The 27,097-nt window shown below is 41.3% G+C and overlaps 2 protein-coding genes across 4 annotated transcripts; one reads left to right on the top strand and one right to left on the bottom strand.

Annotated features, from left to right (window-relative positions):
• Positions 1-222: 222 nt before the first annotated feature.
• Positions 223-18,816, top strand: TEX30 (testis expressed 30). 3 transcript variants are annotated; one of them, XM_015851481.2, is made up of 6 exons: positions 223-319; positions 9,778-9,885; positions 11,071-11,301; positions 12,834-12,885; positions 14,293-14,501; positions 18,446-18,816. In XM_015851481.2, the coding sequence occupies exons 2-6, from the start codon at positions 9,868-9,870 to the stop codon at positions 18,557-18,559; spliced, it is 624 nt and encodes a 207-aa protein (XP_015706967.1). In that variant the 5' UTR covers positions 223-319; positions 9,778-9,867; the 3' UTR covers positions 18,560-18,816. The 3 variants fall into 3 exon arrangements, with proteins under 3 accessions (XP_015706967.1, XP_015706966.1, XP_032297902.1); XM_015851480.2 differs by lacking the exon at positions 18,446-18,816 and adding an exon at positions 15,044-15,496 and having other exon boundaries at positions 229-319; XM_032442011.1 differs by lacking the exons at positions 223-319; positions 9,778-9,885; positions 18,446-18,816 and adding exons at positions 9,960-10,058; positions 15,044-15,496.
• Positions 17,367-26,668, bottom strand: POGLUT2 (protein O-glucosyltransferase 2). The gene is made up of 10 exons (XM_015851479.2): positions 26,326-26,668; positions 24,791-24,996; positions 24,170-24,375; positions 23,543-23,620; positions 21,968-22,140; positions 20,204-20,441; positions 19,402-19,611; positions 18,682-18,771; positions 17,846-17,950; positions 17,367-17,633 (listed from the first exon to the last, which is right to left on the bottom strand). The coding sequence occupies exons 1-10, from the start codon at positions 26,496-26,498 to the stop codon at positions 17,616-17,618; spliced, it is 1,497 nt and encodes a 498-aa protein (XP_015706965.1). The 5' UTR covers positions 26,499-26,668; the 3' UTR covers positions 17,367-17,615.
• Between the last annotated feature and the right edge of the window lie 429 nt (positions 26,669-27,097).

Here is a 27,097-nt window from a genome sequence, read left to right as displayed (position 1 = left end):
CTGCTTTCTTTGCTGTCTAATAGAAGTCTGGGGTCTCTGCCTTGCTGAGAAGTCAGCTGAGCTGCAGTACCTTCCTTTGCCCTCGGAGAAAGTGGGAGATGTTGTACCCTGTGTTGTGTTCCCATGTGCAACCCAAGGGTGATTGAAGTTGTGCTGTCTCTTTGGGAACTGCCATCTGTGATGCTCCCAGTGCTCCCATCTGCTTCCGTGACACCACAATGGGCTAATGCAGAAAACAGACTGAGCAGAAAACTAGTCACATGGGGCAGAAAAAAAGTGATATTCTTCTCTAGAAGAAAGCTGGAAGAGGCTCAAGTAGGTATGCACAGAGGCAGGCAAACTGAAGGGGTGATAACCTTACATTTCTACTTTACAATTTGATATGGATATCTTGTCTCATCAGGGGCCAAACAACATGCTTTTGACTCCTGGAAGTCAGAAGAAAATGGAAACTGTAATTTCAAAGACTTATTCCACCAACAGTTGAGCCTAGTACTGTTAGACCTTTACATCAGCACAAAGTCTCTCTTAAGTCTTATTGTGATTAGGAAAAATCTTGAGAGCTGGGGACACCTGGAAGCCCTCTGAACCAATTTAGATTCAACACACAAAAGAAGAACTTTTTCCAAACACAGTAGAAAGGAAAATGAAAGAAGGGGAAGGTGCTGGACCATTCCTTAAAATTACATGACAAGGGAAAAGTGCCGGGCTGTGCTCCTGACCTACTGGTAACATCACTTCAGGCTGATGTGGACAAAATAGTGCACGCTCTTTCACCAAGGAAGAAGGATCCAGCCAAGGAACCAGAGATATGAGACACGATACAGCTGGGCTTCTGTGGATACCTCAGCTGCCTAGGGGACACTTGGGCATGGCTATGATAGAGATTATCTTGTGCTCTTGACCTCTCCTGCAACTGTACTCAGCACTGCTTTGCTTGTCTCTCCTACAATTTCTTGATCATATTCTGGCATCATTTCAAAATTGATTATTCTACTGGGCCAGGTACCAGCAAGCTACGATTTGGGATTTTGATGTGACAGTGTGGGAGGCTCCTCCACACCTAGACATTACAAGCAGTTAGGGAAGTGGGTCTAGAGGGCACAGAAGAGAGTTGTGTTACATCTGGACTGCCCTTATCTCAAATATGGCCTCAGATATGATTTGATATCAACAGAATAAACTCCTTGGTCTGCCAACCTTTTTCTCACAAGGCTGCTTACCAACGCTATGTATATTAAGAGTGATCTGAGGAGTATATCTAAAAAAAAGCATATTCCCCATTGTGAACACACAACTTGCAGCTTCTGAATGCTCAAACCTAGGACACAACTACTGACACATGCAGCCCTGCCAAGATGCAGGCATTTTCTGAGGTTACTTGGAAAACTTGCAGTGCATGAGAGGATGTGCCATGGATGCATTCTTGGGACTTGGAATACACATTTTGCCTAAGTCACACACTTAGATGCCTTTTTTAAAAGTGGTGTCCCTTGCACAAAGACATCTATTTATATGTTACTGATGGATTGATCCCAATGGACGGGTATGCCAGGGAGATATTGGATCTGTGTTTCTGCCCCATGGATGCACATTCAAGCTCATTATACTACACACTGTTGGCTACCCATGGCATCATGGGTTCTGACTGGGCTTCAGAACCTACCCCACAAATGAACAAAGCAACTCAATCTGAGCTCCATGTCCCATGGAGCATATTACTGTTTTTATGCTACTAACCTAGAGGTGCTTCTTATGTGTTGATATGAAACGAGGGTGCTACAGACACTCCTCTGTCTGGTCTTGCAGCACCTCTGCTCCTTCCCTTCTAAATGCTGTTTTGATGGAGTTTTCTGCCATCCAGGGAGTACCCAAAGAATAATTTTCTAAAATGAGCAGCTGACCAGCAAGACATCCAGCAGTTCTCAAAGCTGTCATGTGAGATTATTCAGAGCATTCCAGAGAGGGCACTGAAATCAGCAAGATCACACACTTCTAGGCATGGATTCCCGGTCATTCCACCTGTAACTATTAACACCAGCATTACTTCAGAGTGAATGAACTCTACCTCCTCCCCTTGCAACTTCTAGTGTTATTTAAACTCTCAAAATAGGGCATTAATGGTACTTAAGTTCTGGCTTGTGTTGTTCAGGGGGAAGTTAATTTCTTCCATTTCTTGTGGCTAAGACAAAAACACCATAGGATCTAGGAAGTCCATGTGCTCCCGTGTCCTGAGCCAGCAATAGGCTTTCCATATGAACACCAAACTTGTAAGATTTATTGGCTTTGGGAGCATGGCTGCTACTTTGGTGGTGTACTTGAAGTATTATTATAAAACAAAGAACCCATAAGCAGAAGAACTTAAAGGAGTAAATCTCCATAAAGCTGTGAAACCTTCATCTTCCCAGAGTCTTGAGGTGTTTGACCAAAGGGGGAGAGAAACCTCTCAGCAAGATCTGCAAGTCATTGCTTGGTTCCACACAGTTGTCAGTGTACCCAATAGCGAGGGCTGCCAGCCAGCTTGGTTTCTGACTTGCTGCAGTTAATTTCCTTGGGATACTTCCCAAACTCAGAATGGAACTTAAATATAAGTAAGTCTTAAACTTTATTAGACATTATTCATTACTATACAGACAAGCCCTGTGACTGGAACTTGGAGCATAAATACTTCAGCATACAAACACAAAAATAAATATGTAATAACATGTGCTGTGTGTGCAACTAGAAAACAAACAATCCATTTCAAAAGAAGACACAAAGTTGCACATTACCCTTTGACACAGTGGAAACAAGCATCATATTAATGGTGATCTTTAATATAACTGAGAGGGAGAGGGCAGAAAGGACTTTAACAGATTACGTAGTTTGTTTGGAACTGGCATAATCTCTTCCTTCCCCTGTTTGGAGCTGTGTTTCTGCAAGCATGACTACTGCTGTCATAAGTTCTCCGCAGATACTAGAGTGCATGTCAGATATCAACAGAACAGAAATTACAAATTACCTCATCAGTGATTATGTCCATTCTGGTAAATAAAAGTCTTGGGCTTTGATTCAAAAGATAGGTGAAATGATATGGAAAGCAACCATGACATTCATCTCTTTCTCTGCAAAAAAACAAGGTAACCTCATCCTCATGCTATGTCCCAAGTTATGACTGGGAGAAGGCTAGTTGGCATCAGCCAGAACTGTGCCAAGGCTCATACCAACAGTTAAATAGCAAGAATGATTGTCAGCTTGAGAGTATAAACTGGTATTGCCTCAGTCGCTGATATAGATATAGCTCAGGATATAAGGAATTATTTAAATAGACCTATTGTGTGAGTTTCTAAGTTTCTCTGTGTTACCTCGATACAGTGTGTTGTGCTCAAAGTATTTAAATAGCCATTGATTTTACTTCAAAAGAGATGTAATTCTTAGGTGACTTTATTTGGGAAAGGCCATACATATTTCAGCTCCTCCATTTGCAGCCCTTTTTCTTACATAGGTTTACAAGAAATATGTGAAAACAACAAATTGAACAAATTGATCAGTGCAAGAGTGAACAAGCATGCTGTGGTACAGCATGGCTTAAAGTCAGTGTGAGTATCAGACTTTTCTTCAGTTGAAGATATCTGTCATGCCAGCAGCAGATACTGCTGTTACCAGAGGGGGTTGTACTATGGCCAGGTAAAGACCTCATCAGCATTTGTTGTCTCATGTGTGATGAAGGAGAAAACTCATATCAAAGTCTTTGTAACACAGGAAATTCACAGTAGATGCAGCTAAAATGCATGCAGCAGGGTTAGGTTGATGCATTCTATAAGATAAAAGGCCACAATTTCTGCTTTTCTCATAGGGTCCTCTCTATATTCTTGCTGGCACTGTATGGAGGTGATTCTCCATTCACACTTCTTCAGAGTGCCATGCACTCTGTGGGCCTTTTACTGCCCAAGAAGGCATCTGATAGATCTCAACACATCTGGTACAAAAAGATGCATGCAAATACTTTCCAGAGAGAAGTGCTGTGCCCAGTTTGACTATGGAAACAGTAAATGGTACAAAGGAAGCAGTCATGGAATGTGCCACATCTGATATGCTGTTATGTTTAGCAATGGGTGAAAAACAAAATTGCATTTAGGCTTTAGACAATGTGTAGTCCACAAGATATTCAGAGCTAATAATGTCACAGCTCTCTGACGAGAGCTCCGGAGGTGTGGAAGGTGTGATTTTAATCCTCTGGAAAAAAAAAAGAGATGCCAGCAGGACATTGCAGCAAAGAAGAACTATCAAGGTACTTGATTATCACATGCAAAATCTGGTAATACACTGTAGAAGTGGTATTGTGAAGTTAGTCCTGGAGATAAAAGGCTTTATATGGTTTCCACTAAAATAAACTGAAATAAAAATTGTAAGAGTTTTAACAGAATTATGCATTGGTGCAACACTGACACAAAAGCATTATTTTTTTTCAACTCTTCTTTGACACTATAGCTGACTGATCTCATGAGTTCACTAATCTGATCTATGCTGATAAAAACTGTTATACGACTTCTGCTTTGGATTGGGTACAATCCGTGTGAGGGCCTGTAATCTCAGCCCACCATTTGGATGGGGTCAAGAGCTCAATGAGAACCTAGCATTCAAGAGAATAAAATGTTTACAAGCACAGAATGACATCACTGGATCATAAGACCAATTTTGAAATAGTACAACACTGGTCTACCTGACCTCAGTCCAAACTGAGGACGAATAGGTCTCTTGTAATCTGGAATTGACTTGCTATCTTAAGGGGCGGAATTCTAAACTCACTGACTAGAAACTTTTTATTCACTTTGGAAAATGAGAAAAATAAATAAAAATAAAAATACAGGGAAAAAATACTCCCTTTGAAGTATATAAATTGGAATGACTGAAAGCAGCAATTAAACTACAAAATAAATAGCACTATAAATTCCAAACTGTAGCCGATCTTTTTCCAGGTCCCCTTTTCACCACCCCTTTCATCAGTTCTGCTCCTGTCCATCATGCTATAAAGCAGAAGGCCAAAGCCTTGCTGTGTGCACCAGATCAAGTTAACATACACATGATGCAGTTTGCCAAGCTTTCCTCCTTCTGATTTTATCACTAGCTTGCCTCTTGACCGCAGGGTCATTGTGCCTGATGTCATTGCTCAGGCATCCTCTGATTTGCTGCCATTGGCAAAGACGTACAAATTTCCTATGTTCTCTTAACTTCAAGTGTAATGTTACTATCCTTAGCATTTTCACAGAAGGCTAAAGTGCAATGAACTTCTTTTGAATTGTTTTCATCTAATGATTTTGATTGCAGAAGAGACATGAGGGACCTGTGATCTTTGATACAGTCTTCGAAGTAAATGATTGGGCTTAGCTAAAGTAACAAGGTGATCAAGGCAAGGCTGCTTGCCCACTTTAGGGGTTATAACTGGGACGACTGGTCCCTAATAAATAAAACCTGTGTGATAGCATGGGATCTTTGAAGCATTCACTGTGGATGAAGTCCTGTTTCATCTTTCTTCTAAGCATTCATGTCATATAATCTATTGATTTACAAGTGCTGAGGAAAAGAAGTGCCAAACATTTCTGAAGCTGAAAGTTGTCATGTGGAATCTGCCCCTGCAGAATTTCATGGAAGCGATTAATACCACTTGGCACTAATCCTCGTAAAAGGAAGGCAGATTTTTTGACATGCATCCTATTACTTAAAGTAGAAGTCAGAATACCTGATATTATTAACTTCACAGAGCAATAAGCTTAAAAAATAAATAGGTCAGGACACATTCAGTGTTGTATCAGAGAAACTGTTATCAGGTTTAGCCTTATGTAGAGCCTTTCCTTACTTGGGAGATAAGTTAATATACACTGCATATTATATCTGTGGTTGGCTGAGATGGAGAATACGGGGAAAAAAAGAATGCACAGTAGGAAATGATAAAGAGGACTTAGGAAGGATAGTAACATAGTCTAAAAACAACAAAATGATATTCAAGATAAAAAACCGATCCCAAAAGGATACCCATGGGAATAAGGCCTACAAAGAGGCTTACAAAAGTAATTTAATAGAGATACAGAACATTTATTGCTATGAGATAGTGCCCCAAACTACACTTGTGCCAGCAAACATAGGTATACAGAGGCAATGTTTGTTTATTAAGCGAAAGCATTCACTCAGTCACAGGTGATACCATGAGAGGTTACTATCTCAAATCTTTCAGAGCGTTGTTGTTGCCTTCTTTCTCACTTTGGGATCCACTCAAAGTTATTTTTATAGGTTTGCTAACACACTTTATACTCTCTTCATAAGACTGTTACTGCCCGGTACACCTACATTTACCACTTATGGTGTGTTTTATCTATGCCTTTGTTGCCTTCGATATCTCTAAGTTTGACACAACTGCATTTCTCTGATGCCCAGTAATTGCCATCTGTGAGTTGTTTATAGCCCTGGCGCCTCCAGCATTCTCCTGTCTGTGCTCTGAAGGCCCCTGCTATCAGTTATTCACTCCCATACACTGCACTTTAATAAAATCACAGCTCAACCTATGCAAAACAACTGCCTATCATTGCTACATTAACACAAAGCTATGTGACAAGAAGTTTACACAACACAAATTTACAAAGCTTATAAAAAGCTAAAACAAGGTAAGTTAATGATCACTTGTTTGTTATATGCTTGTTGCTACAAGCTGAAACAGATGTCTAGGAAGGTGAGGAGAAGTTTAGACAAAGCTCTGACAAGCCTGTGCCAGTAAATTAACACCCAGCCTGAGGCCTAAGACAAAACACAGCCTGAGGCCTAAGACAAAACACAGTGCAATTTCAGGGTTGTAAGACTACAGATGTATGGGAAGGCAATTTCATAGGGAGAATAATTAAGTATTGGAGAAGTTTGGTCAGAGAGGTTGTGCAGGTTCTGTCCCTGGGGGTTTTTAAGACCTGACTGGACAAGGCACTGAGCAACCTGGTCTGATCTTGCAGCCAGCCCTGCTTTGAGCAGGATGTTGGACCTCCTGGGGACCCTTTCAGCCTGAGTGATCCTGTGGTGTTCATGTCTCTTAAGAGAGCCCTGTTGGAGTTAATAGTCATATTCTACTTTCTCTTCTGCTCTCTGCCCTCTCCTCTTCTAACTTGCTGATTTTAAATGATATCCTCTTCCAGACTACCAAAGACTTTGAAGTTGCTTTAAAAGCCATTTCTATATGATTTTATATTTGCTTTGACCCATTAATCTCAGCTGAGTTCTAGCTGACTGACTTCCAGTACAAGATGGAAACAGCACTGTCAGATGAGGTGTTTCAGCCTTACTCAAAGAGCATCTTAGGCTGGTCACCATATGTTATTCAAATTTCTCCTAATCTCTTTCATAAATTTTGCAACTAAAACTACAGAACAGAAATAATTGGAGTAGTGATCATTAACATCATACTCAACTATTGCTTTGCAGGTAGCTGTTGAAAAAATGTTTAGTACACTTGTAAAAAACAAGTCGATGATAGAGTTGACAGGTGACGTGATACTGAGAGGGGTTGATAGAGTACTTTGGATAGCAGGGTTCTAATTCAGTGGTTTTCATAAGTGGAATAAATGATCTGGAGAAATGGTAACTGTGGAAGATATGATAGACATCTGCTGCATGCTCAGGATTACACAGGCATTGCCTATGCTCTGACAATTTAGGAATAAATAAAATACTTTATTTTCTAATCTAAGTGATTTTGTGTGAGTTAGAGAGGCATAATATCATTTTCTATAACTTAGAATGAGTCAGTTTATTAATGCAAATGAAAATGGCCTAGGAACTTACAGTGAGAAGAAAAATGTTCCGAGTTCTCATGCTTAGGGTCTGTAATGCAGTGTTTAAAATTATAAGTAGCAATAACATCTAAATAGGTAACTCATTTGTTTTGCTGATGACAAAACCACAGGGGGTACTAGTTTGTTGTTTTTTTTGGAGTGAGAATTAAATGTCTCATATCTTAATGTTCATATAATGTTCAAATGAAGGTAACCCTAGCAGTGACAACAGTGTTTGTTACCATTCCTGAACGTGCTTATTTATCTGATTAAGAGCAATAGATAGAAATGGAGTGAAATTTCAGAATGAAAACATGTAAGGAACAGAGTTTAGCATTTGCAGCTTAGATGAGCGTGCCAAAAGTATTAATTCTTCTAATGCAGCAGTGGAGCAGAAAAGTTTGTTCCACTGTTTCCTAGCCAGGTCACTTTGCTGACAGCCAAGGAAAGAATAGCCAGGATTACCTCCTGCCAGCAATCCCCAGCTCAGTGTACTAATGAACTGTAGCAGCTGCTGCTTGAAAATGAAGTGGTTGCATTGATCAAAAATAATGAAAGACACAAAATCCCTCATGAAGACCAAGAGAAATGTATAAGGTCCAAAATTTGCAATCCCAGAAGTACATATTTTGATGGCACATCTCTACTCAAAGTATAGCCCTCCTGTTTAGCACTACACTTACAAAGCCAAATGTCTTTCCCAGGAGTGTGGTAAAGCTAATTAATGATGGATGCAATGAGTAAGCTGAGATCCCAGTGAAAACTAAAACAACAAAACAGTAATTTTATCAATGTGAAATGGTCAAATCACCCAGTAAACACAATAGCTTATTTATTAATTACAAAATTACAACTAGCAGAAAAGGTTTAAGTTCAGCTGTAGTAATTCACCTTCTGATTAGTCTCAAATGAAGCTCTAACAAAGAAGCTCACTGACTTTGTTGGCAGATGACATTACTAACAGCAGAATATAAGCATCTGTGTGATGCAATCCCAAAATCTAACAAGTTCCAAGTTTAGATTCTGGATAATGTCATTCTTTGATAAACTGCCATTGTTTCTTCAAACCCAGCTGTCTTTGGCATATCAAATCCGTCACAGGTGCCTACAGCAGCATATATGTTATTATAACACACAACATATATTCTCAGTGACACACATCAAACCATATATCTGTCATAATTTTCATATTTGATGATAAATTTAGATTATTGAGCATCATATATTGATTTGAGAATAAACCTCTATTTCCAGAAGTGATGTAAGGTTAAGGTTATGAAATGAAATTCATATTTAAGCGTGTAAAGAAAAAACAGTCCAATTTTAAAGACCCCTGGTCATGAACACATAGATTTCAGAGGAGTTACTCAGCATAGGTGAAAATCAATCAGAATCTGCTTATATGTTCCCCTAAAAATGTTATATGTTCCCCCTTGAACACTGTGTATATGTAGAGGAGTTTTAAGTACTGTATTGAAGATGGGGTTAAGAAAGTGATGGAGAAAATAGGAAGCGATCCGATACCAGATATGGGAAGCAGAAGAAAACACTTTTCCAGTGGGAAGGAGTTAAATGTGATTTAATGTGATATGTGTTCCACAATGAATGCTCTAAAACCAAAAATAAGAATAAGGTGAATAAGAGAAATAAATAAGGTTTAGAGGAGTTTAGACCTTCTTGCCTGCAGTTACAGATGGACTTTCTGAGAAGGACTGAATACCTGGGTCTGAGGAGCTGGCTGCTGAGGAGGAGTCCTAACCTACATGCATTTTGTACGCTGCTTTGCTAATGAAAGCAAACTGACCAATTGCCAAGCAATTTTAGAACACTATTTTGAACGTATCCGTGAAATACTTAATCCATAAATACCACAAGCGTTGCCTTGAGTTACCAAGGGATGATGATTGGGGAGGCGAGCTGTCACTCAACATGGGGCGGGATCATACCAGGGACTGATTCTTCCGTGCATGCGCTCTTTCTGTTGCAGGGGTGTTGTGTTGTGGGTTGTCTCCTGAAATCTCGGCCGGGTTTTGTGCCTCAGCCTTAGCTTGGATGCACCTCAACCCCTCGGAGAGAAATGAGTGGGCACGCAGAGGTATGGCCGGCACTCCTCCCTCTCCTCTCCAGCGCTTAAGATCCGGAGTTTTTGATATTGGTGGAAAATGTTGAAAGGAGCAGCGTCAGGCTCAGAGGTGCAGGAGATTTGTGAGCAACGTCCCAGTAGACAAGAAGCAGAAGCGCTGGACATTCAGACCTCTGTCACTCTCTGTATGTGCCCACTGAGAACCGTACACTTTGGGCAGCAGTGGTAGTAGGGCATGCTGTGGTGCAGAACAGGCTTTTTATCCCAGCCTTCCTTTACTTTTGAGAGTTCTAGTGCATATGGTTCTATGCGTGCTTTCTGGCCCCCTTTTTGTCAGCTGGCCTTACATATCATAGAATCAAACACTGGCCTGGGTTGAAAAGGACCACAATGATCATCTAGTTTCAACCCTCTGCTATATGCAGGGTTGCCAACCACCAGACTGAGCTGCCCAGAGCCACATCCAGCCTGGCCTTGAATGCCTCCAGGGATGGGGATTCCAGTGTGTCACCACCCTCTGTATGAAGATCATCATCAGCTTGTCCAGGTGTTTTCTGGACAGGCAGCATGATGCTGGTTTTAACTGTATTTAGGTTGTCTCTGCCCTGTTCCTGGGGAAAAATCAGTCTGTGACAGTATGCAGCCTGCCTCTTTGTTGAGCAGTTACTGCTGTGTGTCTTGGAAACATCAAAATGTGTCTTTGTATTTTGCATTTCTGTGGGCTTGGATGCCAATTAAAAAGCAAGTGCCTTAGTTCATCTTAGAATTTCAGTTACAAAACATGTATGAAACCTGTGACTGAATACTCAGTGAAAAAAAAAAACCCAGCACTTATTTGTTATTTTCTTATGATTGTTTGTAATATCTAAAACAAGTGCACTCAAAACTATTTTCTATAATATTCCAGTTTAGTCTTTTCGAAGAATTGTATAATCCTTTGAGTTGGAAGAGACCTTTGAAGGGCATCTAGTCCAGTGTCCCTGCAATGAATGGGGACACCTTCAGCTAGATCATGTTGCTCAGAGCCCAGTCCAGCCATATGTAGTTACCCATCCAGTACTCTTAAACAGAGGGAATAAGAGTGAACTTGTAATCTTTTCCCCCCAACTATTATCCAGTATTCTTCATCATAATGTGCAGACTGGAAAAAATAACTTTTTCTTCTTGATGACTTTTTTTTTTCTGTTTCATTTGCAGGTTAAAGTGAAAATACCTTTTGGAAACAAACAACTTGATGCTATCTTTAATGTCCCAAGGAAGAAATTAAGATATGGAGTGATTCTTACACATGGAGCTGGAGGAGATATGAATTTTCCTCAGTTAGTTTCTTTGTCAGCCTACCTTGCATCGCAGGGAATTCTGTGCCTGCGGTTTACTTGTAAAGGCCTTAACATTGCTTATAGGACGAAAGCTTACAAAACAGTTGTGGTAAGAAGTGATCAAATTCTGCCAAAGCTTAGATCCATGGATGCAAAGAATTTACGTATATATCTAAATATATAAATATATTTACATTCTCTCTGCTTCTGGGTTTCTTAAGTTACCATCAGAGATTAGTCAAGCAACAATGGGAAGATGAGAAGTGATAGCTGATACAGTTAGCTCAATGGAGCAGTGCCCATGTGCAAAAAGAGCAGGGACAGTTCTCATATGAGCTCAAGGAGAGAAAGGAAAGCTTGAGAAAAGTGTTTGAAGAGGGCAACAGAGAGTTCTGTGGGGAAATCTGTAGGTGGGAAAGATGAAAGAATTTGATAAGGCTGGAAATGGGAGGTAGGTAGTGAAGAAAGGTTTGGCTGGGGAGGGTAAGTGAAAATATATGGCTTTAGGAGAGGTTTTTCAGAGGAAGGAAGCTGAGCTTGGAATTCTGGATCTCTGTAGATTTAGGAATGAGAGAAGAAGACTTCAAGGAGACATGCAGGAGGACAGATGTGTAGGGGACAGATGAAGGAGAATTTGAAGCAAGCGGTTGGCGTAGTTGAGTGTAGTGTATGAGATCCCTGGAATCTAAGTACTCTTTGATTTCAGAATCAATTTCAATTGTTATATGGCCATGTTTATCTATTTCTGCTGCTACTACTTTATTTAGAATGTTTTTATATACCCAGATTTTGTTAAATTTGCAATGTTTTGCTGTAGTAGTATCAGCCTAGAGTCTTGTTCTGGAGCATGGAGGAGGGAGTGGAAATGCACCTGATTAGCTATTTTTACTAAAGTATAAGAATGTAGCTTGAGCACTTTGTATCCAGCATCAGATGCTCCCATTGTAGAACTAAATTCAGTTGAGGAATTAATTTTCATGATGTCACTGTAATTATATTACACAGTTGTATGTTACCTTGAAGTTGGACTTGGCTAGTCTTAATGTGGGTCTGTTTTCTTTTGTGTGTGTGTGTGTGGAGACAGAGTGTTGTCATTGAGTTTATATTAATATGCTGATATGTAAAGGTAATGTAAGGAGCTCTGCTAAGATAACATCCAAGTTATTACTTGAAAACAGAAAAAAATGCTGCTGAATTTTATCTGACTGTCTCTTAAATGTTTTTGTTCTTTATTTTTTGTTGGAAATGTGTTACCTTAAGCCTCAGGATTGGATATTTGTATTACTTCTTTGTTTTGCATTTGGCTGAACTAAGAGTATGTAGGTAGGTAAGTTGATACACTTAACACTTGATTCGCTTACCATTTTGGTAACTTGATGATGTGTCTGAAATTTTGCTGAGAGCTGTCTGAAGTCTTTTGCCGAGAGCTAGTGTGAAATTGCTTGTTACATTTTTGCTGCAACTGATAATATGGTGATTTTTATGGGAAAAAAATCAAGTAATTTCTAATAACTGTCCCTTGTTTAACCTGCAGTGCTGAGAGTGCCTCCCAGTGTGTTTAGTGTCTGCAAGCAAACAAAAATGCTCAACCTTATCGCTGTCTTAATTTTGACTGCAATGTTTCTTGTTGCATTTCTTTAGGAATACTTGAAGCTTTCTGATGATTATAAGCTTTCAGGTGTCTTCCTTGCAGGTATGGTTTTTGTTATCTGTAATTTTCTTGTATATTGATTGTAATGAAAATGATCTTAATTTCTCCGTTCTTAGGAGTCTGTCCTGCTTTGGTAAGAAGTGAAAGAACAGATATGGGTGGCAGCTTTCATTTTTTTCAGGAGGCACTAAAAGCTCGGTGTCTAACATGGGCACAAGCTGAAAAAACTCCCACTGGTCAGTATTGCCTAGACAGAGCAGTTCAGTTAGAAGCATCTTCACAGAGAATTGAATGCTCTGTAATCTCTGTAAATTGACTACAAGTCCACTGATTGCAGTGGGAACATATGTGCCAAGCCCATTTAGAGATCTGGATTTAGGTGTCCTACAAGCTCTTTAACTGGGCAAGGGGAAATGGTTTTAAGTTGAAAGAGGGAAGATTTAGGTTGGATGTTAGGGGGAAGTTCTTCACTAGGAGAGTGGTTAGGCCCTGGAACAGGCTGACCAGGGAGGTTGTGGATGCCCCGTCCTTGGAGGTGTTCAAGGCCAGGTTGGACAGGGCCCTGGGCAACCTGATCTAGTAAATGTGTATGTTTGGTGGCCCTGCCAGGCGGGGGGGTTGGAACTACATGATCCTTGAGGTCCCTTCAATGTATAATTTCAATGTATAATTCTAGTGGCAGATAGAATATCAGCTACATTGTGTGAAAAAGGGAAGTAGATGGGGGTAACTAGGAATAACTTGATACTGGAAACTTAGAATGTTGCCCGACTAAGCGAAACCAAATCTGCCCTGATGCAAGTTAATGCCACTGGAATCAACCACTTCTGACACTCAATTATAGAGCATTGTCAGCTCGTTTGCTTCTTCTTTGAGGAGATATTTTGATATCCACTTTGTTATTAACTGACCTCATGTTTACAGGTTCATTCTTTATTTATTTTTTTAACCCTTTTTGCATTTAAGTTGAGATTTATTGTGTGCATGAACAGTTGTTGGGTTAGTTTTGTTAATAAGGAGCATCAAACTTGTGTTTTGTTCTATGAATTTTAAGGCTGTTTGAAAAAAAATAAAAAATCAATGCAAGGTAATTGCACTGTTGTTTGAAATTCCAGGGGGCTGTAGCGTTGAACTTGTCTCTTTCTCTCCCTCTCCCCCACCAATGGAAAAGACTGCTGTTCTTCTCAGTATTGCAAAGGATCCCTGTTAATTTATCTTTTTCTTTCTTTTTAAAATGAAATCATTACAACCAGACAATTGTCTTTAGCAGAAAAAGGTTAAATTTAGACTCTGTACTTTTCATGGAGTAGATAAGTATATGTAGCATTTTGTACTACCGGTTCACTTAAATACATTCATATCGATTGGTTTTATAAGTTGTCAACGCTAAGAATGCAGATGATGTGATAGCAGATATACTTTTTTCCTTTATTTTAATATGGGAGAAAGGCCGTTCCATGGGCTCACGAGCTGCTGCCTCTGTGATACGTCAGCTTAGCCAGGATGGTGATAAAGATGACTTCATTCAGGGTCTGATATGCTTATCGTACCCTTTGCATCGACCAAAACTGCAGTCCAAGCTCCGGGATGAAGATTTATTATTTATCAGGTGCCCGGTGCTGTTTGTCTCAGGATCAGCAGATGAGATGTGTGAAAAAGTGAGTATCCTTGTAAATCTTGCTGTGACAGCATAGTGTGTAGGAACAGGAATGAGTCTGAGTGATGTTTTTACTGGTATCCACAGCTGTAACTTTGATTAGCAGTCTTTTCTAAATATATATCTCCTCTGATGGAAGTTTTAGGTAGAAAACTTCATTGGATTTAGAGAAACCTGAGCGGATTCCTTTTTAGCATGTCTGGATCATGCTTGATTATCTGCTTTAGGAAACTTACCTTTTTGTAAATAAATAATTCTGATTATAACATTTTGTCCTTTTTTAGTATGATAGATTTTACAAATTAAGTGGCGCCTGTGTGTCTCCAGTGGCACAGTGGTAGGAATGCCACTTGCAACACCGGAGGCCCGGGTTCAAATCCCCCCTGTGGTGCAAGTGGTAGAAGTGCTGCTCTGCTACACAGGAGGCTCGAATCCCGGGGGTTGGACTTGATGATCTCTAAGGTCCCTTCCAACCTGCACGAGACTGTGATACTGTGAATAGCAGCTGATTTTCTAACTTTCTCATTCTTATTTGCCCTGTAGCGACTGTTAGAAGGCGTGGCGAGCAAAATGAAAGCCCCTAAAAGAATCCATTGGATTGATAAGGCAAACCATGGGATGGCAGTTAAAGGCCGAACAGAAGATGATGTCATGGAAGAAATAAATGTACAGGTTTTTTCTTGGCTTAGAGAGAATATTGAAATGGAGCACAAATGACTTGCAGTGGTTAAGTAGTATCTTCAGTTGGCTTCCCCTAAAAGCAGCACATCAGCTGAAGGTGTGTTACTGAAAGCAAGTGGCTTTCCAAGGTCTAAAGTATAAATGTTTTTTTATGAGTGTAAAAAATATCTAAGACAATAAAGAACATATTAAAGGAAAGATGGAAAATCTATCAAATTAGTCTGGACAGTTTTAGTAACTCCATTTGGAAAGTATGTAATATTTAATGTTCTGCATTACCAAGTAAATATTGTTGTTGTCTCTTAAATCTTCAAATATTATTTTGATAGCAAATCTTTCGATGTATTTATCAGCTGCATTAGTACCTGCGAGTTGAAATAGCTGGGCTGGTCCTAAGCAAAGCATCTTGATGCTGTCTTCTGTGGTGATTGTCTCATTCCCACTACCAAGAGTTCCCCAAAACCTCCTCTGGTTGTTCAGCATTCTTATGGCTTTCAGCTTGCTGCTACAGTGTGAATGGCTGTGAACTGTGTGAATTCACAGAATCACAGAATGACCTGGGTTGGAAGGGACCTCAAGGATCATGTAGTTCCAACCCCCCTGCTTGGCAGGGCCACCAAACATACACCTTTACTAGATCAGGTTGCCCAGGGCCCCGTCCAACCTGGCCTTGAACACCTCCAAGGACGGGGCATCCACAACCTCCCTGGGCAGCCTGTTCCAGGGCCTAACCACTCTCCTAGTGAAGAACTTCCCCCTAACATCCAACCTAAATCTTCCCTCTTTCAACTTAAAACCATTTCCCCTTGTCCTGCTATTGTCAGTCCTTTCGAAGAGTTCACTCCCCTCCTGGGTGTAAGTTCCCTTCAGGTATTGAAAGGCTGCAATGAGGTCACCCCGCAACCTTCTCTAGGCTGAATTGCCAGTTCTAACCTGGAGGTTCTTACAGGAAGATGAAAGTTAGGCATGTTAATCAGATACAGTAGTCTTCCATCACAAGATGCCTCAAGAATGCTCATCCCCCAACAATAACATGTAGTAAGCATAGTACATATCTGAATGTTTACAGTCAATTTCTAAAGGAACATAAAGTAGCCCTACAGGTTTGAAGGTGACAGTGTTACAGAGGAAATAAATCCTCACTTTCAATGGGGGAGTTATGTTCAAACTTGGTTGAATTTAAAGTCAACTTCAAGTCCAACAGAAGAGGATTTAGCAGAGGGCTGTTAGTTAGGGTACTATGGTTACGCTGCAGTTGGACTTGATGATCTTTGAGGTCTTTTCCAATCTGAGTAATTCTATGAGTCTGTGTTCATAAAATGACTTTGAGCTCCTTAATGTCAGTGGAAAACCAGCTCCCTCAGCCTTTCTCTGTAGGAGGGATGCTCCAGCCCTCTGATCATCTTCATGGTCCTCCTCAGCACTTGCTCAGACAGCTCCTTGTCCTTACATTGCAGGCCTCAGAGCTTAACCTAAGCATCTACTGCCCATTCACCCCCTTCTACATCCTATTCCCAAGTGACACAGGAGAGTATGGTATGGAGACTGTCATTAGGCCCTAATGTTTTGTTTCTTTGGCTCTACCATAGTCTGTCTCTGCCCCTGCTCCATGTAGGGTCCTTCCCATGGGATGCCATCATTCCCAAACTGACCCTGAGTGGATTTCCCACCAGCTGCAGTTCTCCGTGCACTGTTCCAATGCAGCTCCATAGCACAGGTCCTACCCTTCAGGAGAGGACTGCTTCAGCATGGGTCCCCACAGGTGGGAGCTCCCAGAGCCCTCCTGCCCCACTGCAGGCTCCTCTCCATGGGCTGCAGCTCCAGCCTGAGGCTGCTCCTGTGGGGACTCTGGTTTATTTTTGCTAGTCAGTGCTCTATGCTACTTTCTTTATTTATTTTTGTATCTGCTACACCTATAGTGTTCTGAAAGGCTGTATTTTTGCTTCAGATTAAAAAATACTTTACAAACCCCAGATAATTGTCTTTGGGAATATTGCCTCTCTCAGAAGGAACACAGTTATGGTCTGAGAAAGGCCACTTTGGGTACATATACCAGGGAATAGATCTACAGGTTTTATCTGGATGCTTTTGGAGAACATACTTGTAACTAGTCTTAGCATACTGAATAGTCTGTCTCAGTTTACTGAGGGTATCTACTTGAAAAGTAGCTCAGAAGTGTAACAAATGACTGTTACAAACACGGTTTTTATTTAAAAAAAATATATAAAAATTGTAGTGTTTTTTTGAACAAGGCTCCATCGCTACTGCTGGATAAAAAGGAAATAAGTGGTGGCTGGTTTTCTTCTATATGTAGATCATGGCAGAGTAAACTTCATAATATTCAATGAGGTTTTAATTAATGTTTTCCTTCTTTCCTTAAGAAGTGATTTTGAATGTAAGTAAATACTCAAAAAAAAGAATAGAAATCTTTCAGTCAGAGTTCATCTTTGGTCTGTAATAGAGAAAGAATAAACATTTTTCAGTTAATTGGAAACTCAAATTTCAACTTCCTAGTCCTGCAAATACAGTAATAAATGTTTCTAAGACATTAACAGCCCGGTAACTGATAGATACTATGTGGTATCGAGCAATGATTGTTCCAGTCTGGTTGAATCAGAACTAAATGCATTCAGCACTATACATTTAACACTTGATGTGTTGTACCTTTTTTCTGTGGCAAGTACATGGAAAAAGGTCATCATCCGGCTGCTGCACTTTCTCCATTCCATCTCTGATTTTTGGCTCGCTTACTTGCAAACGGGAGTATTCCTAGGTTTTAGAAAGGAAGGTGACATCAATTCACAAACATATCACAGTATCACAGTCTTGTGTGGGTTGGAAGGGACCTTAGAGATCATCGAGTCCAACCCCCGGGATTTGAGCCTCTGTGTAGCAGAGCGGCACTTCTACCACTTGCGCCACAGGGGGGATTTGAACCCAGGACTCCGGTGTTGCAACGCAGCATTCCTACCACTGCGCCACCGGAGGCACCCATGTATTACATTATATACTTGGTTGTAAATAGTGCAACAGCTCAGCTGAATAATTCCATAAAAATTCTAGAGCTACACAGTCTGTTACTCCATCCACACTGTGGCACAGAAAGAGTAAGCAGATACTTAACTGTTGACAGGAACCCCCTTCGGGTGCCTCACTGCAGTTTCAATACCTTGGTGCTAATGCACAGATATTTTCAGCTGTGCTTCACGGAGTGTGTGTCTGATGTGGAATTCTTTGATCATTGTGAGCAACATGTTATTGCAGATTAAATCAAGATTTATAGGATCTGAGTGCTTCTCTCACACCACCAGCATCGTCTTAAGGAGTTTCAAAGGAAACAACTGCAAACAATGCTTATACAGCAACCAAAGTTCCTAATTGCTGCTGCATGCTTTGTGGCTTCAAGTACTGGATTGGCCAATTTCTAGCAGCTGTGTTTGTGAGAGTTCTCCTTCTGGGATTTCTATTTCTGTAGTGGTAGCAGTTAAAAATATACTAACCTGGAAAAGTTTGAAATAGTAGCAAAAGATGTGATCTCCCATGAGGTTGTTTCTTGCAAATTCTTGTCCAGATTTTGCAATCTTTTTTGCCTGTCAAAGATAATAAAAGTTTTTATAACAATTATGTAAAACCAATCCTTTCAGGGTGCTGGGATTGATTCCAGGGTCATGTGTAGCGATGGCAGTTTAGAATAACTTAGCACTGATATTTATCTGATGTTTAAAAGTCCCTGCTCTGAATTGTCCATGAAATGGACACAGAATCACAGAATTGTAGGGGTTGGAAGGGACCTCTAGAGATCATTGAGTCCAACCCCCTGCCAAAGCAGGTTCCCTACACTACGTCACACAGGTAGGCGCCCAGACGGGTCTTGAATATCTCCAGAGAAGGAGACTCCACCACCTCCCTGGGCAGCCTGTTCCAGTGCTCCGTCACCCTCACTGTAAATGATAAATGTAAATCTTTTACCGATGAATGGAAAGGACCAGAATTTTATGCATTCTTAACTTTATAAGTAAGGCAGTCTCCGAAATACAGTATAGTTTCCAAACTAAGTGCAGTACTGTGTACCTTTAAAAAGTACTTTTATGCAATTGATGACACTTACTCTGATGTCCTTTCAGAAGGAAACAATAGGTTTCTTAGAAAAAAGAAATGCACTTTTACTTCCTTTATTTTGTCCAGCAACATTGCTGAGTACTTCTAAGCGTGTATTTTACCTCTTCATCGTGCTCTTTCGCCCACTGTAGTTTTTCTAGTAGATCACTCAGGTCACTTTTAAATGGAATATAGTGTTTCCACGGCTGCAGCTCATTATAAAAATGCTCATAGTAGATGGAGTCTTGCTTTAGCACTACACTGTTTCCTGCTAGTAGATAAGGCAATCTATATGCTGCCACGGTGCCATCAATGTTAATTTGGTATTTATACTGAAAAAAAAAAAAAAAAAAAAAGGCCATATGTTATTAACAGACAAGATGCAAGTAGCTTGGTTAGATTGTATTAATCTGAGGGCACTGGTATTACTGACTTGCTGATATTGAGATATGTAGGATTGGCTAGGCAAGCACCAGTATTTAAGTAGCTTTAGTTATTTAGTTTGGAATTCATCACAGTGCAGGGTACACAGAGATGCCCTCTTCATCAGTTAAGTTGTCCAGGATTCTTAGACGCTCATCCTCGGATGTGAGGGTAGATGTGCCACTTCATCCACTGATTTTCCCACTATGTTAGTTATGTTAGTAGTCCTGATCGCTGAATCAGGAAAAAGAAATAAAAAGGAACTTGGAGTTATTGGATTACTAAAGGTTCTACAGAACCTTCAGATGTAAATCAAGTATCATTATTCTCAATCTTAAGAGCTACACAGCAGTTAATCCCGGTTCAGGGATGCCTATTCATGCTTGTCATTGGTGTTGTGCTGAAAAACTAAAATCATTTTATTATAAATAATATTTACAAAGTTATTTGATAATGGGAAACGCTGAGAACCTAATTCTACACAAATGAGTAGTGTCTTACCTTAAAGAAATCAAAAAATGAAATGTGCTTGACAATGGGGCCATAAAGGTTCTCATCATGTTTAAAAAAAAAGAAATTTGTGAAAGCAGCATCTATAATCTCTGGATATTTTCTACTGAGCTTTACAAGTTCGAGCCTCTCTTTGCGGCTGTCACGTCCTCTCCAGAATGCTGTGGTATTCTTGTCTTCCCATGATGGGCCAGTATTTGCTTGAACTGACATCATATCCAGACTGACACTGGAAGAAAAAGAAATGATTAAAGGTGATGCCTCTGGAATTTTCTTACATATGATTTTAATTTATTTAAGTGCGGTTACTTGAAATAACTTGAGTACTAATAGGTAAATACCAAAGATGTCCTAAATACACCCATATGTGTATTGTAATTCTTACAGTGATAAAAAAGATAAGGAATGTAAAGTTCATAGAATCATCACAGAATGGCCTGGGTTGAAAAGGACCACAATGATCATCTAGTTTCAATCCCCCTGCTATGTGGAGGGTCACTAAACACCAGACCAGGCTGCCCAGAGCCACATCCAGCCTTGTCTTGAATGCCTCCAGGGATGGGGCATCCATAGCCTCCTTGGGAAACCTGTTCCAGTGTGTCACCACCTTCTGTGTGATAAACTTCCTCCTAATATCTAACCTAAACCTCCCCGTGTTAGTTTTAAACCATTCCCTCTTGTCCTATCACTGTCCACCCTTGTAAACAGCCATTTCCCCTCCTGTTTATATACTCCCTTCAAGTACTGGAAGACCACAACGAGGTCTCCCCTGAGCCTTCTACTCTCCAAGCTAAACAAGCCGAGTTCCCCCAACCTTTCTTCATAGGAGAGCTGCTCCAGCCCTGTGATCTTAGTGGCCCTCCTCTGGACTTGTTCCAAGAGCTCAGTATCTTTCTTTTGCTGGGGGCCCCTGACCTGAACGCAGTACTCCAGATGGGGTCTCACAAGAGCTGAGTAGAGGGGCACAATCACCTCCCTCCCTCCTGGCCACCAAGTTCACAGCTTTATACCAAGATAGCATCCAAAACAACACCAGTGACAACACTGTGTGTGGAAAGAGGACCTATCAGCTGCCACGGAAAAGAGTGGCTAGAGGTGGATATGATTGCCAGACAGATGGGTGATGGAGGGTTATGCAGTAACTGATAATGGTGATGAGGCAGCTGTGATTAGTCCAAAACAAAGTTTGTATGTAACTAGCTTAATAGATTATATTTACTTTATTTAAAAACCCTGCTGAATTAAGGCACATAAACTATGGGTGTGGGGGGTAAGCAAAGGCTAGAAACCCAAATTTAATGCACTGCAGCGATAAATAGGCTAAAAATAACTAACGATGGTATCTTAGAAGCTGATTTTGTAGTGCTCCAAGACAACACCAGGGTTGTTACCATCAGTAAACTGAGAGGGAGATGGCAGATCCTTGGTTGAGAATTCTGGCTACAAAGAACTATGAAAGGCACAGTGTTCTAGAAAAATCAGGAAGAGTCCTGGTCATCATATTCACTCAGGTGAAACAAGGGAAGCAAACAAAGTATCTACCTTTAAAAATACACTCTTAAGTGCTGTTTTTGTGTATTTTAAATGTTATATAACGCACAAATTGATCAATGCTAAGATACTGACCACACAGCTATTGCCTACCTGCAGTATGCCAACATCTCAATAAATAAGTAAAGCAGTTAACTTACTGAAAATATCTTTTTGGAAGTACATTCATTGTGAACTTTGTGAGCAACTTAAAAGGTTTCTTACCGTCCCATAGTCTCCAAAACCGAATCTGTCAAGTCATATGTTGGCATGACAATGTCTTTTGATTCACTGGAGCCGCACCATGAGAAGATAGGGTGCAGGTTCTGTGGGGGTTTCTTTTTCTCCAGAGGCCAATCCCCCAAGTTGACAAAAAATTCTACATCTGGCATTTTCACCTAGACACAAAGGAGGCACAAATTCTCATATTAAAATATACATGCATGTGTAAAAATAGAATTAAAACCCACTGCTGACTTGCCACCACATATAAATATCTCAAAGCATTTCTCCTCATAAAACACCCTTACTCTTCACTGCACAATGGCTGGTTACAGTCTAACATTTCAAAGTTCTTCTGTGAATAGAATAAGTTTCACTGATTTTCTAATTAAATTTACAGAGAAATTAATCATGTGTTGAATATAAAAACCCTCCAAATGATCGATGATGTTTTCCTCTCATAACTCAGCAGAGACATCCAGAAATTCTAAAGACAAAGACCCAAAACAATACTTCTTGTCTTCAGTATGCACTCTGACAGAAAAGGATTCGTATGCCTTCATTTCAGACTGGGTTGGCTATTCTTTCTAACCTTCGTCACTTAACTTTATTAGTACAGTGCCATCTAGTGGTTATAACGGGCATAGAAAAACTATGTGTTACATTTTATCTACATCATGGAATCGTTGAATCTTTCGTCAACTGACACCCCCAAATCCTTCTCCTCAGGGCTGCTCTCAAGCCATTCTCCTCCCAGCCTGTATCTGTGCTTGGGATTGCCCCGACTCAAGCGCACAACCTTGCACTTGGCCTTGTTGAGCTTCATGAGGTTGGTATGAGCCCATCTTTCTGTTCAGGTCCATCTGGATAGCATCTCTTCCCTCTATCGTGTCATCTGCACTTGCAGAGGATGCACTCAGTCCCACTGTTCATGTCGCCTACAAAGATGTTCAATTGCACTGGTCCCAGCACCAGTCCCTGAGGAACTGGCTCAGTGACAGAACCATTCAACAGGCTAAATTTGTTTCTTTAGCACAGTAGACCAACTGCTTTTCAGTGGCACGATCTAATAGAATATTAATTCTGAGCATACATTTGGATGTTAGGGGGAAGATTTGGATGTTAGGGGAAAGTTCTTCACTAGGAGAGTGGTTAGGCCCTGGAACAGGCTGCCCGGGGAGGTTGTGGATGCCCCGTCCTTGGAGGTGTTCAAGACCAGGTTGGACGGGGCCCTGGGCAACCTGATCTAGTAAATGTGTATGTTTGGTGGCCCTGCTAGGCAGGGGGGTTGGAACTATATGATCCTTGAGGTCCCTTCCAACCCGGGTCATTCTGTGATTCTGTGATACAGAAAAAAAAAAATACATTTCTTTCATTTATTCAGTCTGCTAACGTGTATATTTGTCATAGAAGAAAACTATACAACTTGAAAGAAACACACTTGATTTTAGGATGATAAACCCAAGTTGTTCAATACCAACTGCCTTATCTTTCAAGATGCTTTTAAAAATGTGTTTGTTAAGCAAAAGTCTAATCAATTAGAACATACAGAATAAAGGACTATATCGATATACTCACTTTTCTTGTCAAAGAAAGAAGTATAGCATCCATGAAAATTCTGAAGCCAACATGTTCCCCATACGTCTTTATATAAACCTGAAAATAACCCAAATATTTTACTGGTCTGGCATTTTCAACATCAGACAATGGCTGACACAATTAATAGCTCTGTTCTTAGTATCTGTTCACATAGCTTCCATATCAAGCTACTGAAGTAAGTACAGTTTTATTACAGAGGACTGTAGCTCTGATCTCAATTGAGCTAGGTGGTATTTCTTCACCTCCGAGTTCACTGATGGATGATCACGACACTCTACAGCAATACCACAGAGAACAGAAAACTGAACTGCTATTTAAGAGACTTAGTTCTGTTCCCAGTACTCATAGTGATTGCTCTAAAAGAAATTTACCTTCACTGTGCTTCAGTTGTAACATGGGCAGAAAGCACTGTACAAAGCAGAGCAGATATTAATAGCTTACATACAAACTGCAGATAACTCAGTTCCAAGGACAGAGAAGCCAGCAAAAGAAGTTTCTTGAAGGTCAGATAATGAGAGGCCTTTCAGCTGGAAACAGCCAAGGAAGCCTAATTGTATCACTTGCCACCAAAACCCTGCAAGTACTCCAGATCAACCCATACTGTACCTCATTGTCTTTGATGGTGTAATGACACAAGCTCTGTCTTTGTCCAAACCTCTGTGGGATTTCTATTGCAATCTTATCTGGATCAACAACGGGAAAATTTGCTAAGTCTCTTTGAATCTGCGGAAAGACCTGAGGACAGTTCATCTCTTCCAGCCAGACACTGCTCTCCTCCTGGGGGCAGTCACAGTTTTCATGGTAAACCGGTCCTGTTAGGAACACATTTAACATTTTATTTTATTTTATTTTATTTTATTTTACTTATTCAGTAAGTCACAGTATAAAGCCACTGAGATCAGAAAGGAGAGTCAGGCACTGGGCACTAGTACTTTAGGGCCAAATGTTCAGCAGCTCTAAATAGACATGGTCCTGTCTACATCAGCTTCTATCTGAACCCTCCACTTGCTTGGAATTAGATTCACAGCATTTCTTCCTTTTCACTATAGTGAATAGCACGTGTAGGACAAATACAAATTGCCCATAATTTCAATGGGACTTGATAGTCCTCAACAGAGAAGTGCTGAGGCCCTGCAGAATTCTATGCTAACCCTTGAAAACACTCCAGGATACAGTTTCTGAGAAAAAGCCACAATATGAAGTCTATGTAGAGTGGCTGCTTCTTACCTTTTAAAATATATGGAGACTTTGCAACATGTTTATCTTTGGTTTTGACTTCTATCTTCAGGCTTTTGTAGCTTGCATACATCCTATACCTCACAATGAAGGAACCATCTTTCCTGTCCAACACTTGCACACCAACCCGAGTGAACTGCTCATCGGGAGCAGTGATCTTCACCTGGAATGCATTTTCACCTGGCGATGAAGTGAACCTACCAAAACAGTAAGCGAGAGCTTAAACAAGAGGTAAACACACAACAGTTTTCTTAGTTTTCTCTGTTATTTTTAAAGCTGACGGGTATCCAGCAACTTCACTGAGCAGTACTAGGTCTTTATCAGCACATCCTAATGTTCACAAAGCAGGCATGATTTTCCTGAAGGTAGAAAGCACAGAAATAAATGGGACTTAGTAGACATATTATATATGGTCAGCCGGACAGCCTGTCTGGAGCACTCTGAGTTCCTCTCTAGCTTGTGAGGTCAGGACTTATCTCCCATAGAAAGCTGCAGAAGACATGCAGAGAACCTCGTCATGTCCCAGTACTGGACTGAGATGTGGCTGAGGCATCATTCTGGACCTAGGAACTGAGAATCGTTCCCTAACCTTGGAGCAATCACTATGGAATCAGAGTAATTCTGATTCCCATCCTGTAAGGATACATGGATAAGGCCACACAGCCCTGCTTGAGAAGGAAACGAGAAGGTATGATGATGAAATGGAAAGCCACATGTTTCTTCTGAACATAATAAGTTTACCTATTAACAAGTTTATGTATATAAATCCTACGAATCATGGAGCTGGAGTTGGAGGGACTCTTAAAGGCCATCTAGTCCAAATCCCTTGCAGTGATCAGAGACCTACAGCTCCATCAGGTTGCTCAGAGCCCCATCCAGCCTGACCTTGAATGTCTCCAAGGATGGGGCATCCACCACCTGGTGTTCTACAGCATACACCCTAAATGACTCTACTGATCTGGGGCCACCATGTTTGAGAGAAACACTCATATTTCTAACAGTGGAAAGAGGCAGGACACTCATATAGCTAAACTGTAAATTAAACACCTCAGTTACTGTTATGTATTTGACAAAGCTACTTAAATCATAGAATCATAGAATTACCCAGGTTGGAAAAGACCTTGAAGATCATCAAGTCCAACCACAGCCTAACCATAGTACCCTAACTCTAAGAACCCTCCACTAAATCATATCCCTGAGCACCACATCCAAACAGCTCTTAAACACAACCAGGGATGGCGATTCAACCACCTCCCTGGGGAGCCTATTCCAGTACCTAACTACCCTTTCTGTAAAGTTCTTCCTAATATCCAACCTAAACTTGCCCTGGCGCAAATCATAAACTGTTGGCTGGACCAATCTTTCCTGCAAACACATCAGAAGCTGCTTAGCTCGGGGAAGGTCACACCGCCACATGCCTGCTGTGGGGAGGCAAATACCAGAGGAAAAGTAACTTTTCGATCGATCTCTCGGTTTTCCAGCCATCAGCCAAGAGCAAAGTCTGCGAGAACAGCCGCCGCACTTACCTCTGCCCCTCGGTGTCCACGGCCTGCAGGTAGAAGTAGCGAGCGGGTAGCACGGCCTCGGCGCGCAGCCCTGGCCCCCATACTGCGCTGTGCTCGGCGCTCAGCCGGCCCTCGCCGCTCACTGCAGCGCCCAGAGCGAGGACCCCCAGCGCCACGCACCATATGCTACACATTTACAGGGCCAACCCCGACGGAACCGAACCGCCGAGGAGCCGGGGGAAGCCGGGACCAAGCGCCGAGCGTCCCCGTGAGGGGGGCTGCGAGTAGCCGGTCGGCTCCGCTCAGCGCAGCATCCCGCGGGGAGAGAAGGAGGGAAGGAAGGAGGGAAGGGGGCGGACTTCTGCCTCCTCCGGCGGCCAGGCAGCACTTCCCGGAGCGGCGCTGCTGGGAGGTGTAGTTCTGGGCAGGGATGGCCCAGAGATCCCGCAGACCCGCAGCGCCCCGAGCGGCTGAGCAGCTGTGACCGAACCCCGGGTCACCTCAGTGTAAAGGGCACGGAGGAGCTTGCTTTGTGTCTGCTTTTTATACTGTAGACACGTACACATCGAAGTCCTCCAGTGTTTGTGATATCTAACTGTGGTGTGAGAAGTGAAGGAGTTCAGCGTCCTATAACCGGGCACAACTAAGGGCTGTATGGTTACATAGTGACAGTATCACACAGGATTGTAGGAGATGGAGGCCACCACTAGAGATCGTCAAGTTTGACCTAACCTGATCAACCAAGGTTGAGCTACAGAGGAAAAAGCAGAAATTAATCCAAATGGATGAGCTG

This window comes from Coturnix japonica, chromosome 1 (assembly GCF_001577835.2).
Source record: "Coturnix japonica isolate 7356 chromosome 1, Coturnix japonica 2.1, whole genome shotgun sequence".
In the NCBI taxonomy this organism is placed as follows: Eukaryota; Metazoa; Chordata; class Aves; order Galliformes; family Phasianidae; genus Coturnix; species Coturnix japonica.
The sequence above is the reverse complement of the archived record's forward strand: the minus strand, read 5'-3'. Positions and strand labels throughout refer to the sequence as shown.

What these genes read in the sequence shown, in the direction of transcription:
- TEX30 (XM_015851480.2), top strand. An exon ending in AAGCTTACAAAACAGTTGTG is followed by an intron (nt 11,302 to 12,833) that starts GTAAGAAGTGAT and finishes GCATTTCTTTAG; the next exon opens with GAATACTTGAAGCTTTCTGA. An exon ending in CAGATGAGATGTGTGAAAAA is followed by an intron (nt 14,502 to 15,043) that starts GTGAGTATCCTT and finishes TTTGCCCTGTAG; the next exon opens with CGACTGTTAGAAGGCGTGGC.
- POGLUT2 (XM_015851479.2), bottom strand. Translation starts at nt 26,498, where the DNA reads ATGTGTAGCATATGGTGCGTGGCGCTGGGGGTCCTCGCTCTGGGCGCT. An exon ending in GTCTCCATATATTTTAAAAG is followed by an intron (nt 24,376 to 24,790) that starts GTAAGAAGCAGC and finishes TGTTCCTAACAG; the next exon opens with GACCGGTTTACCATGAAAAC. An exon ending in ACACCATCAAAGACAATGAG is followed by an intron (nt 23,621 to 24,169) that starts GTACAGTATGGG and finishes GGTTATTTTCAG; the next exon opens with GTTTATATAAAGACGTATGG.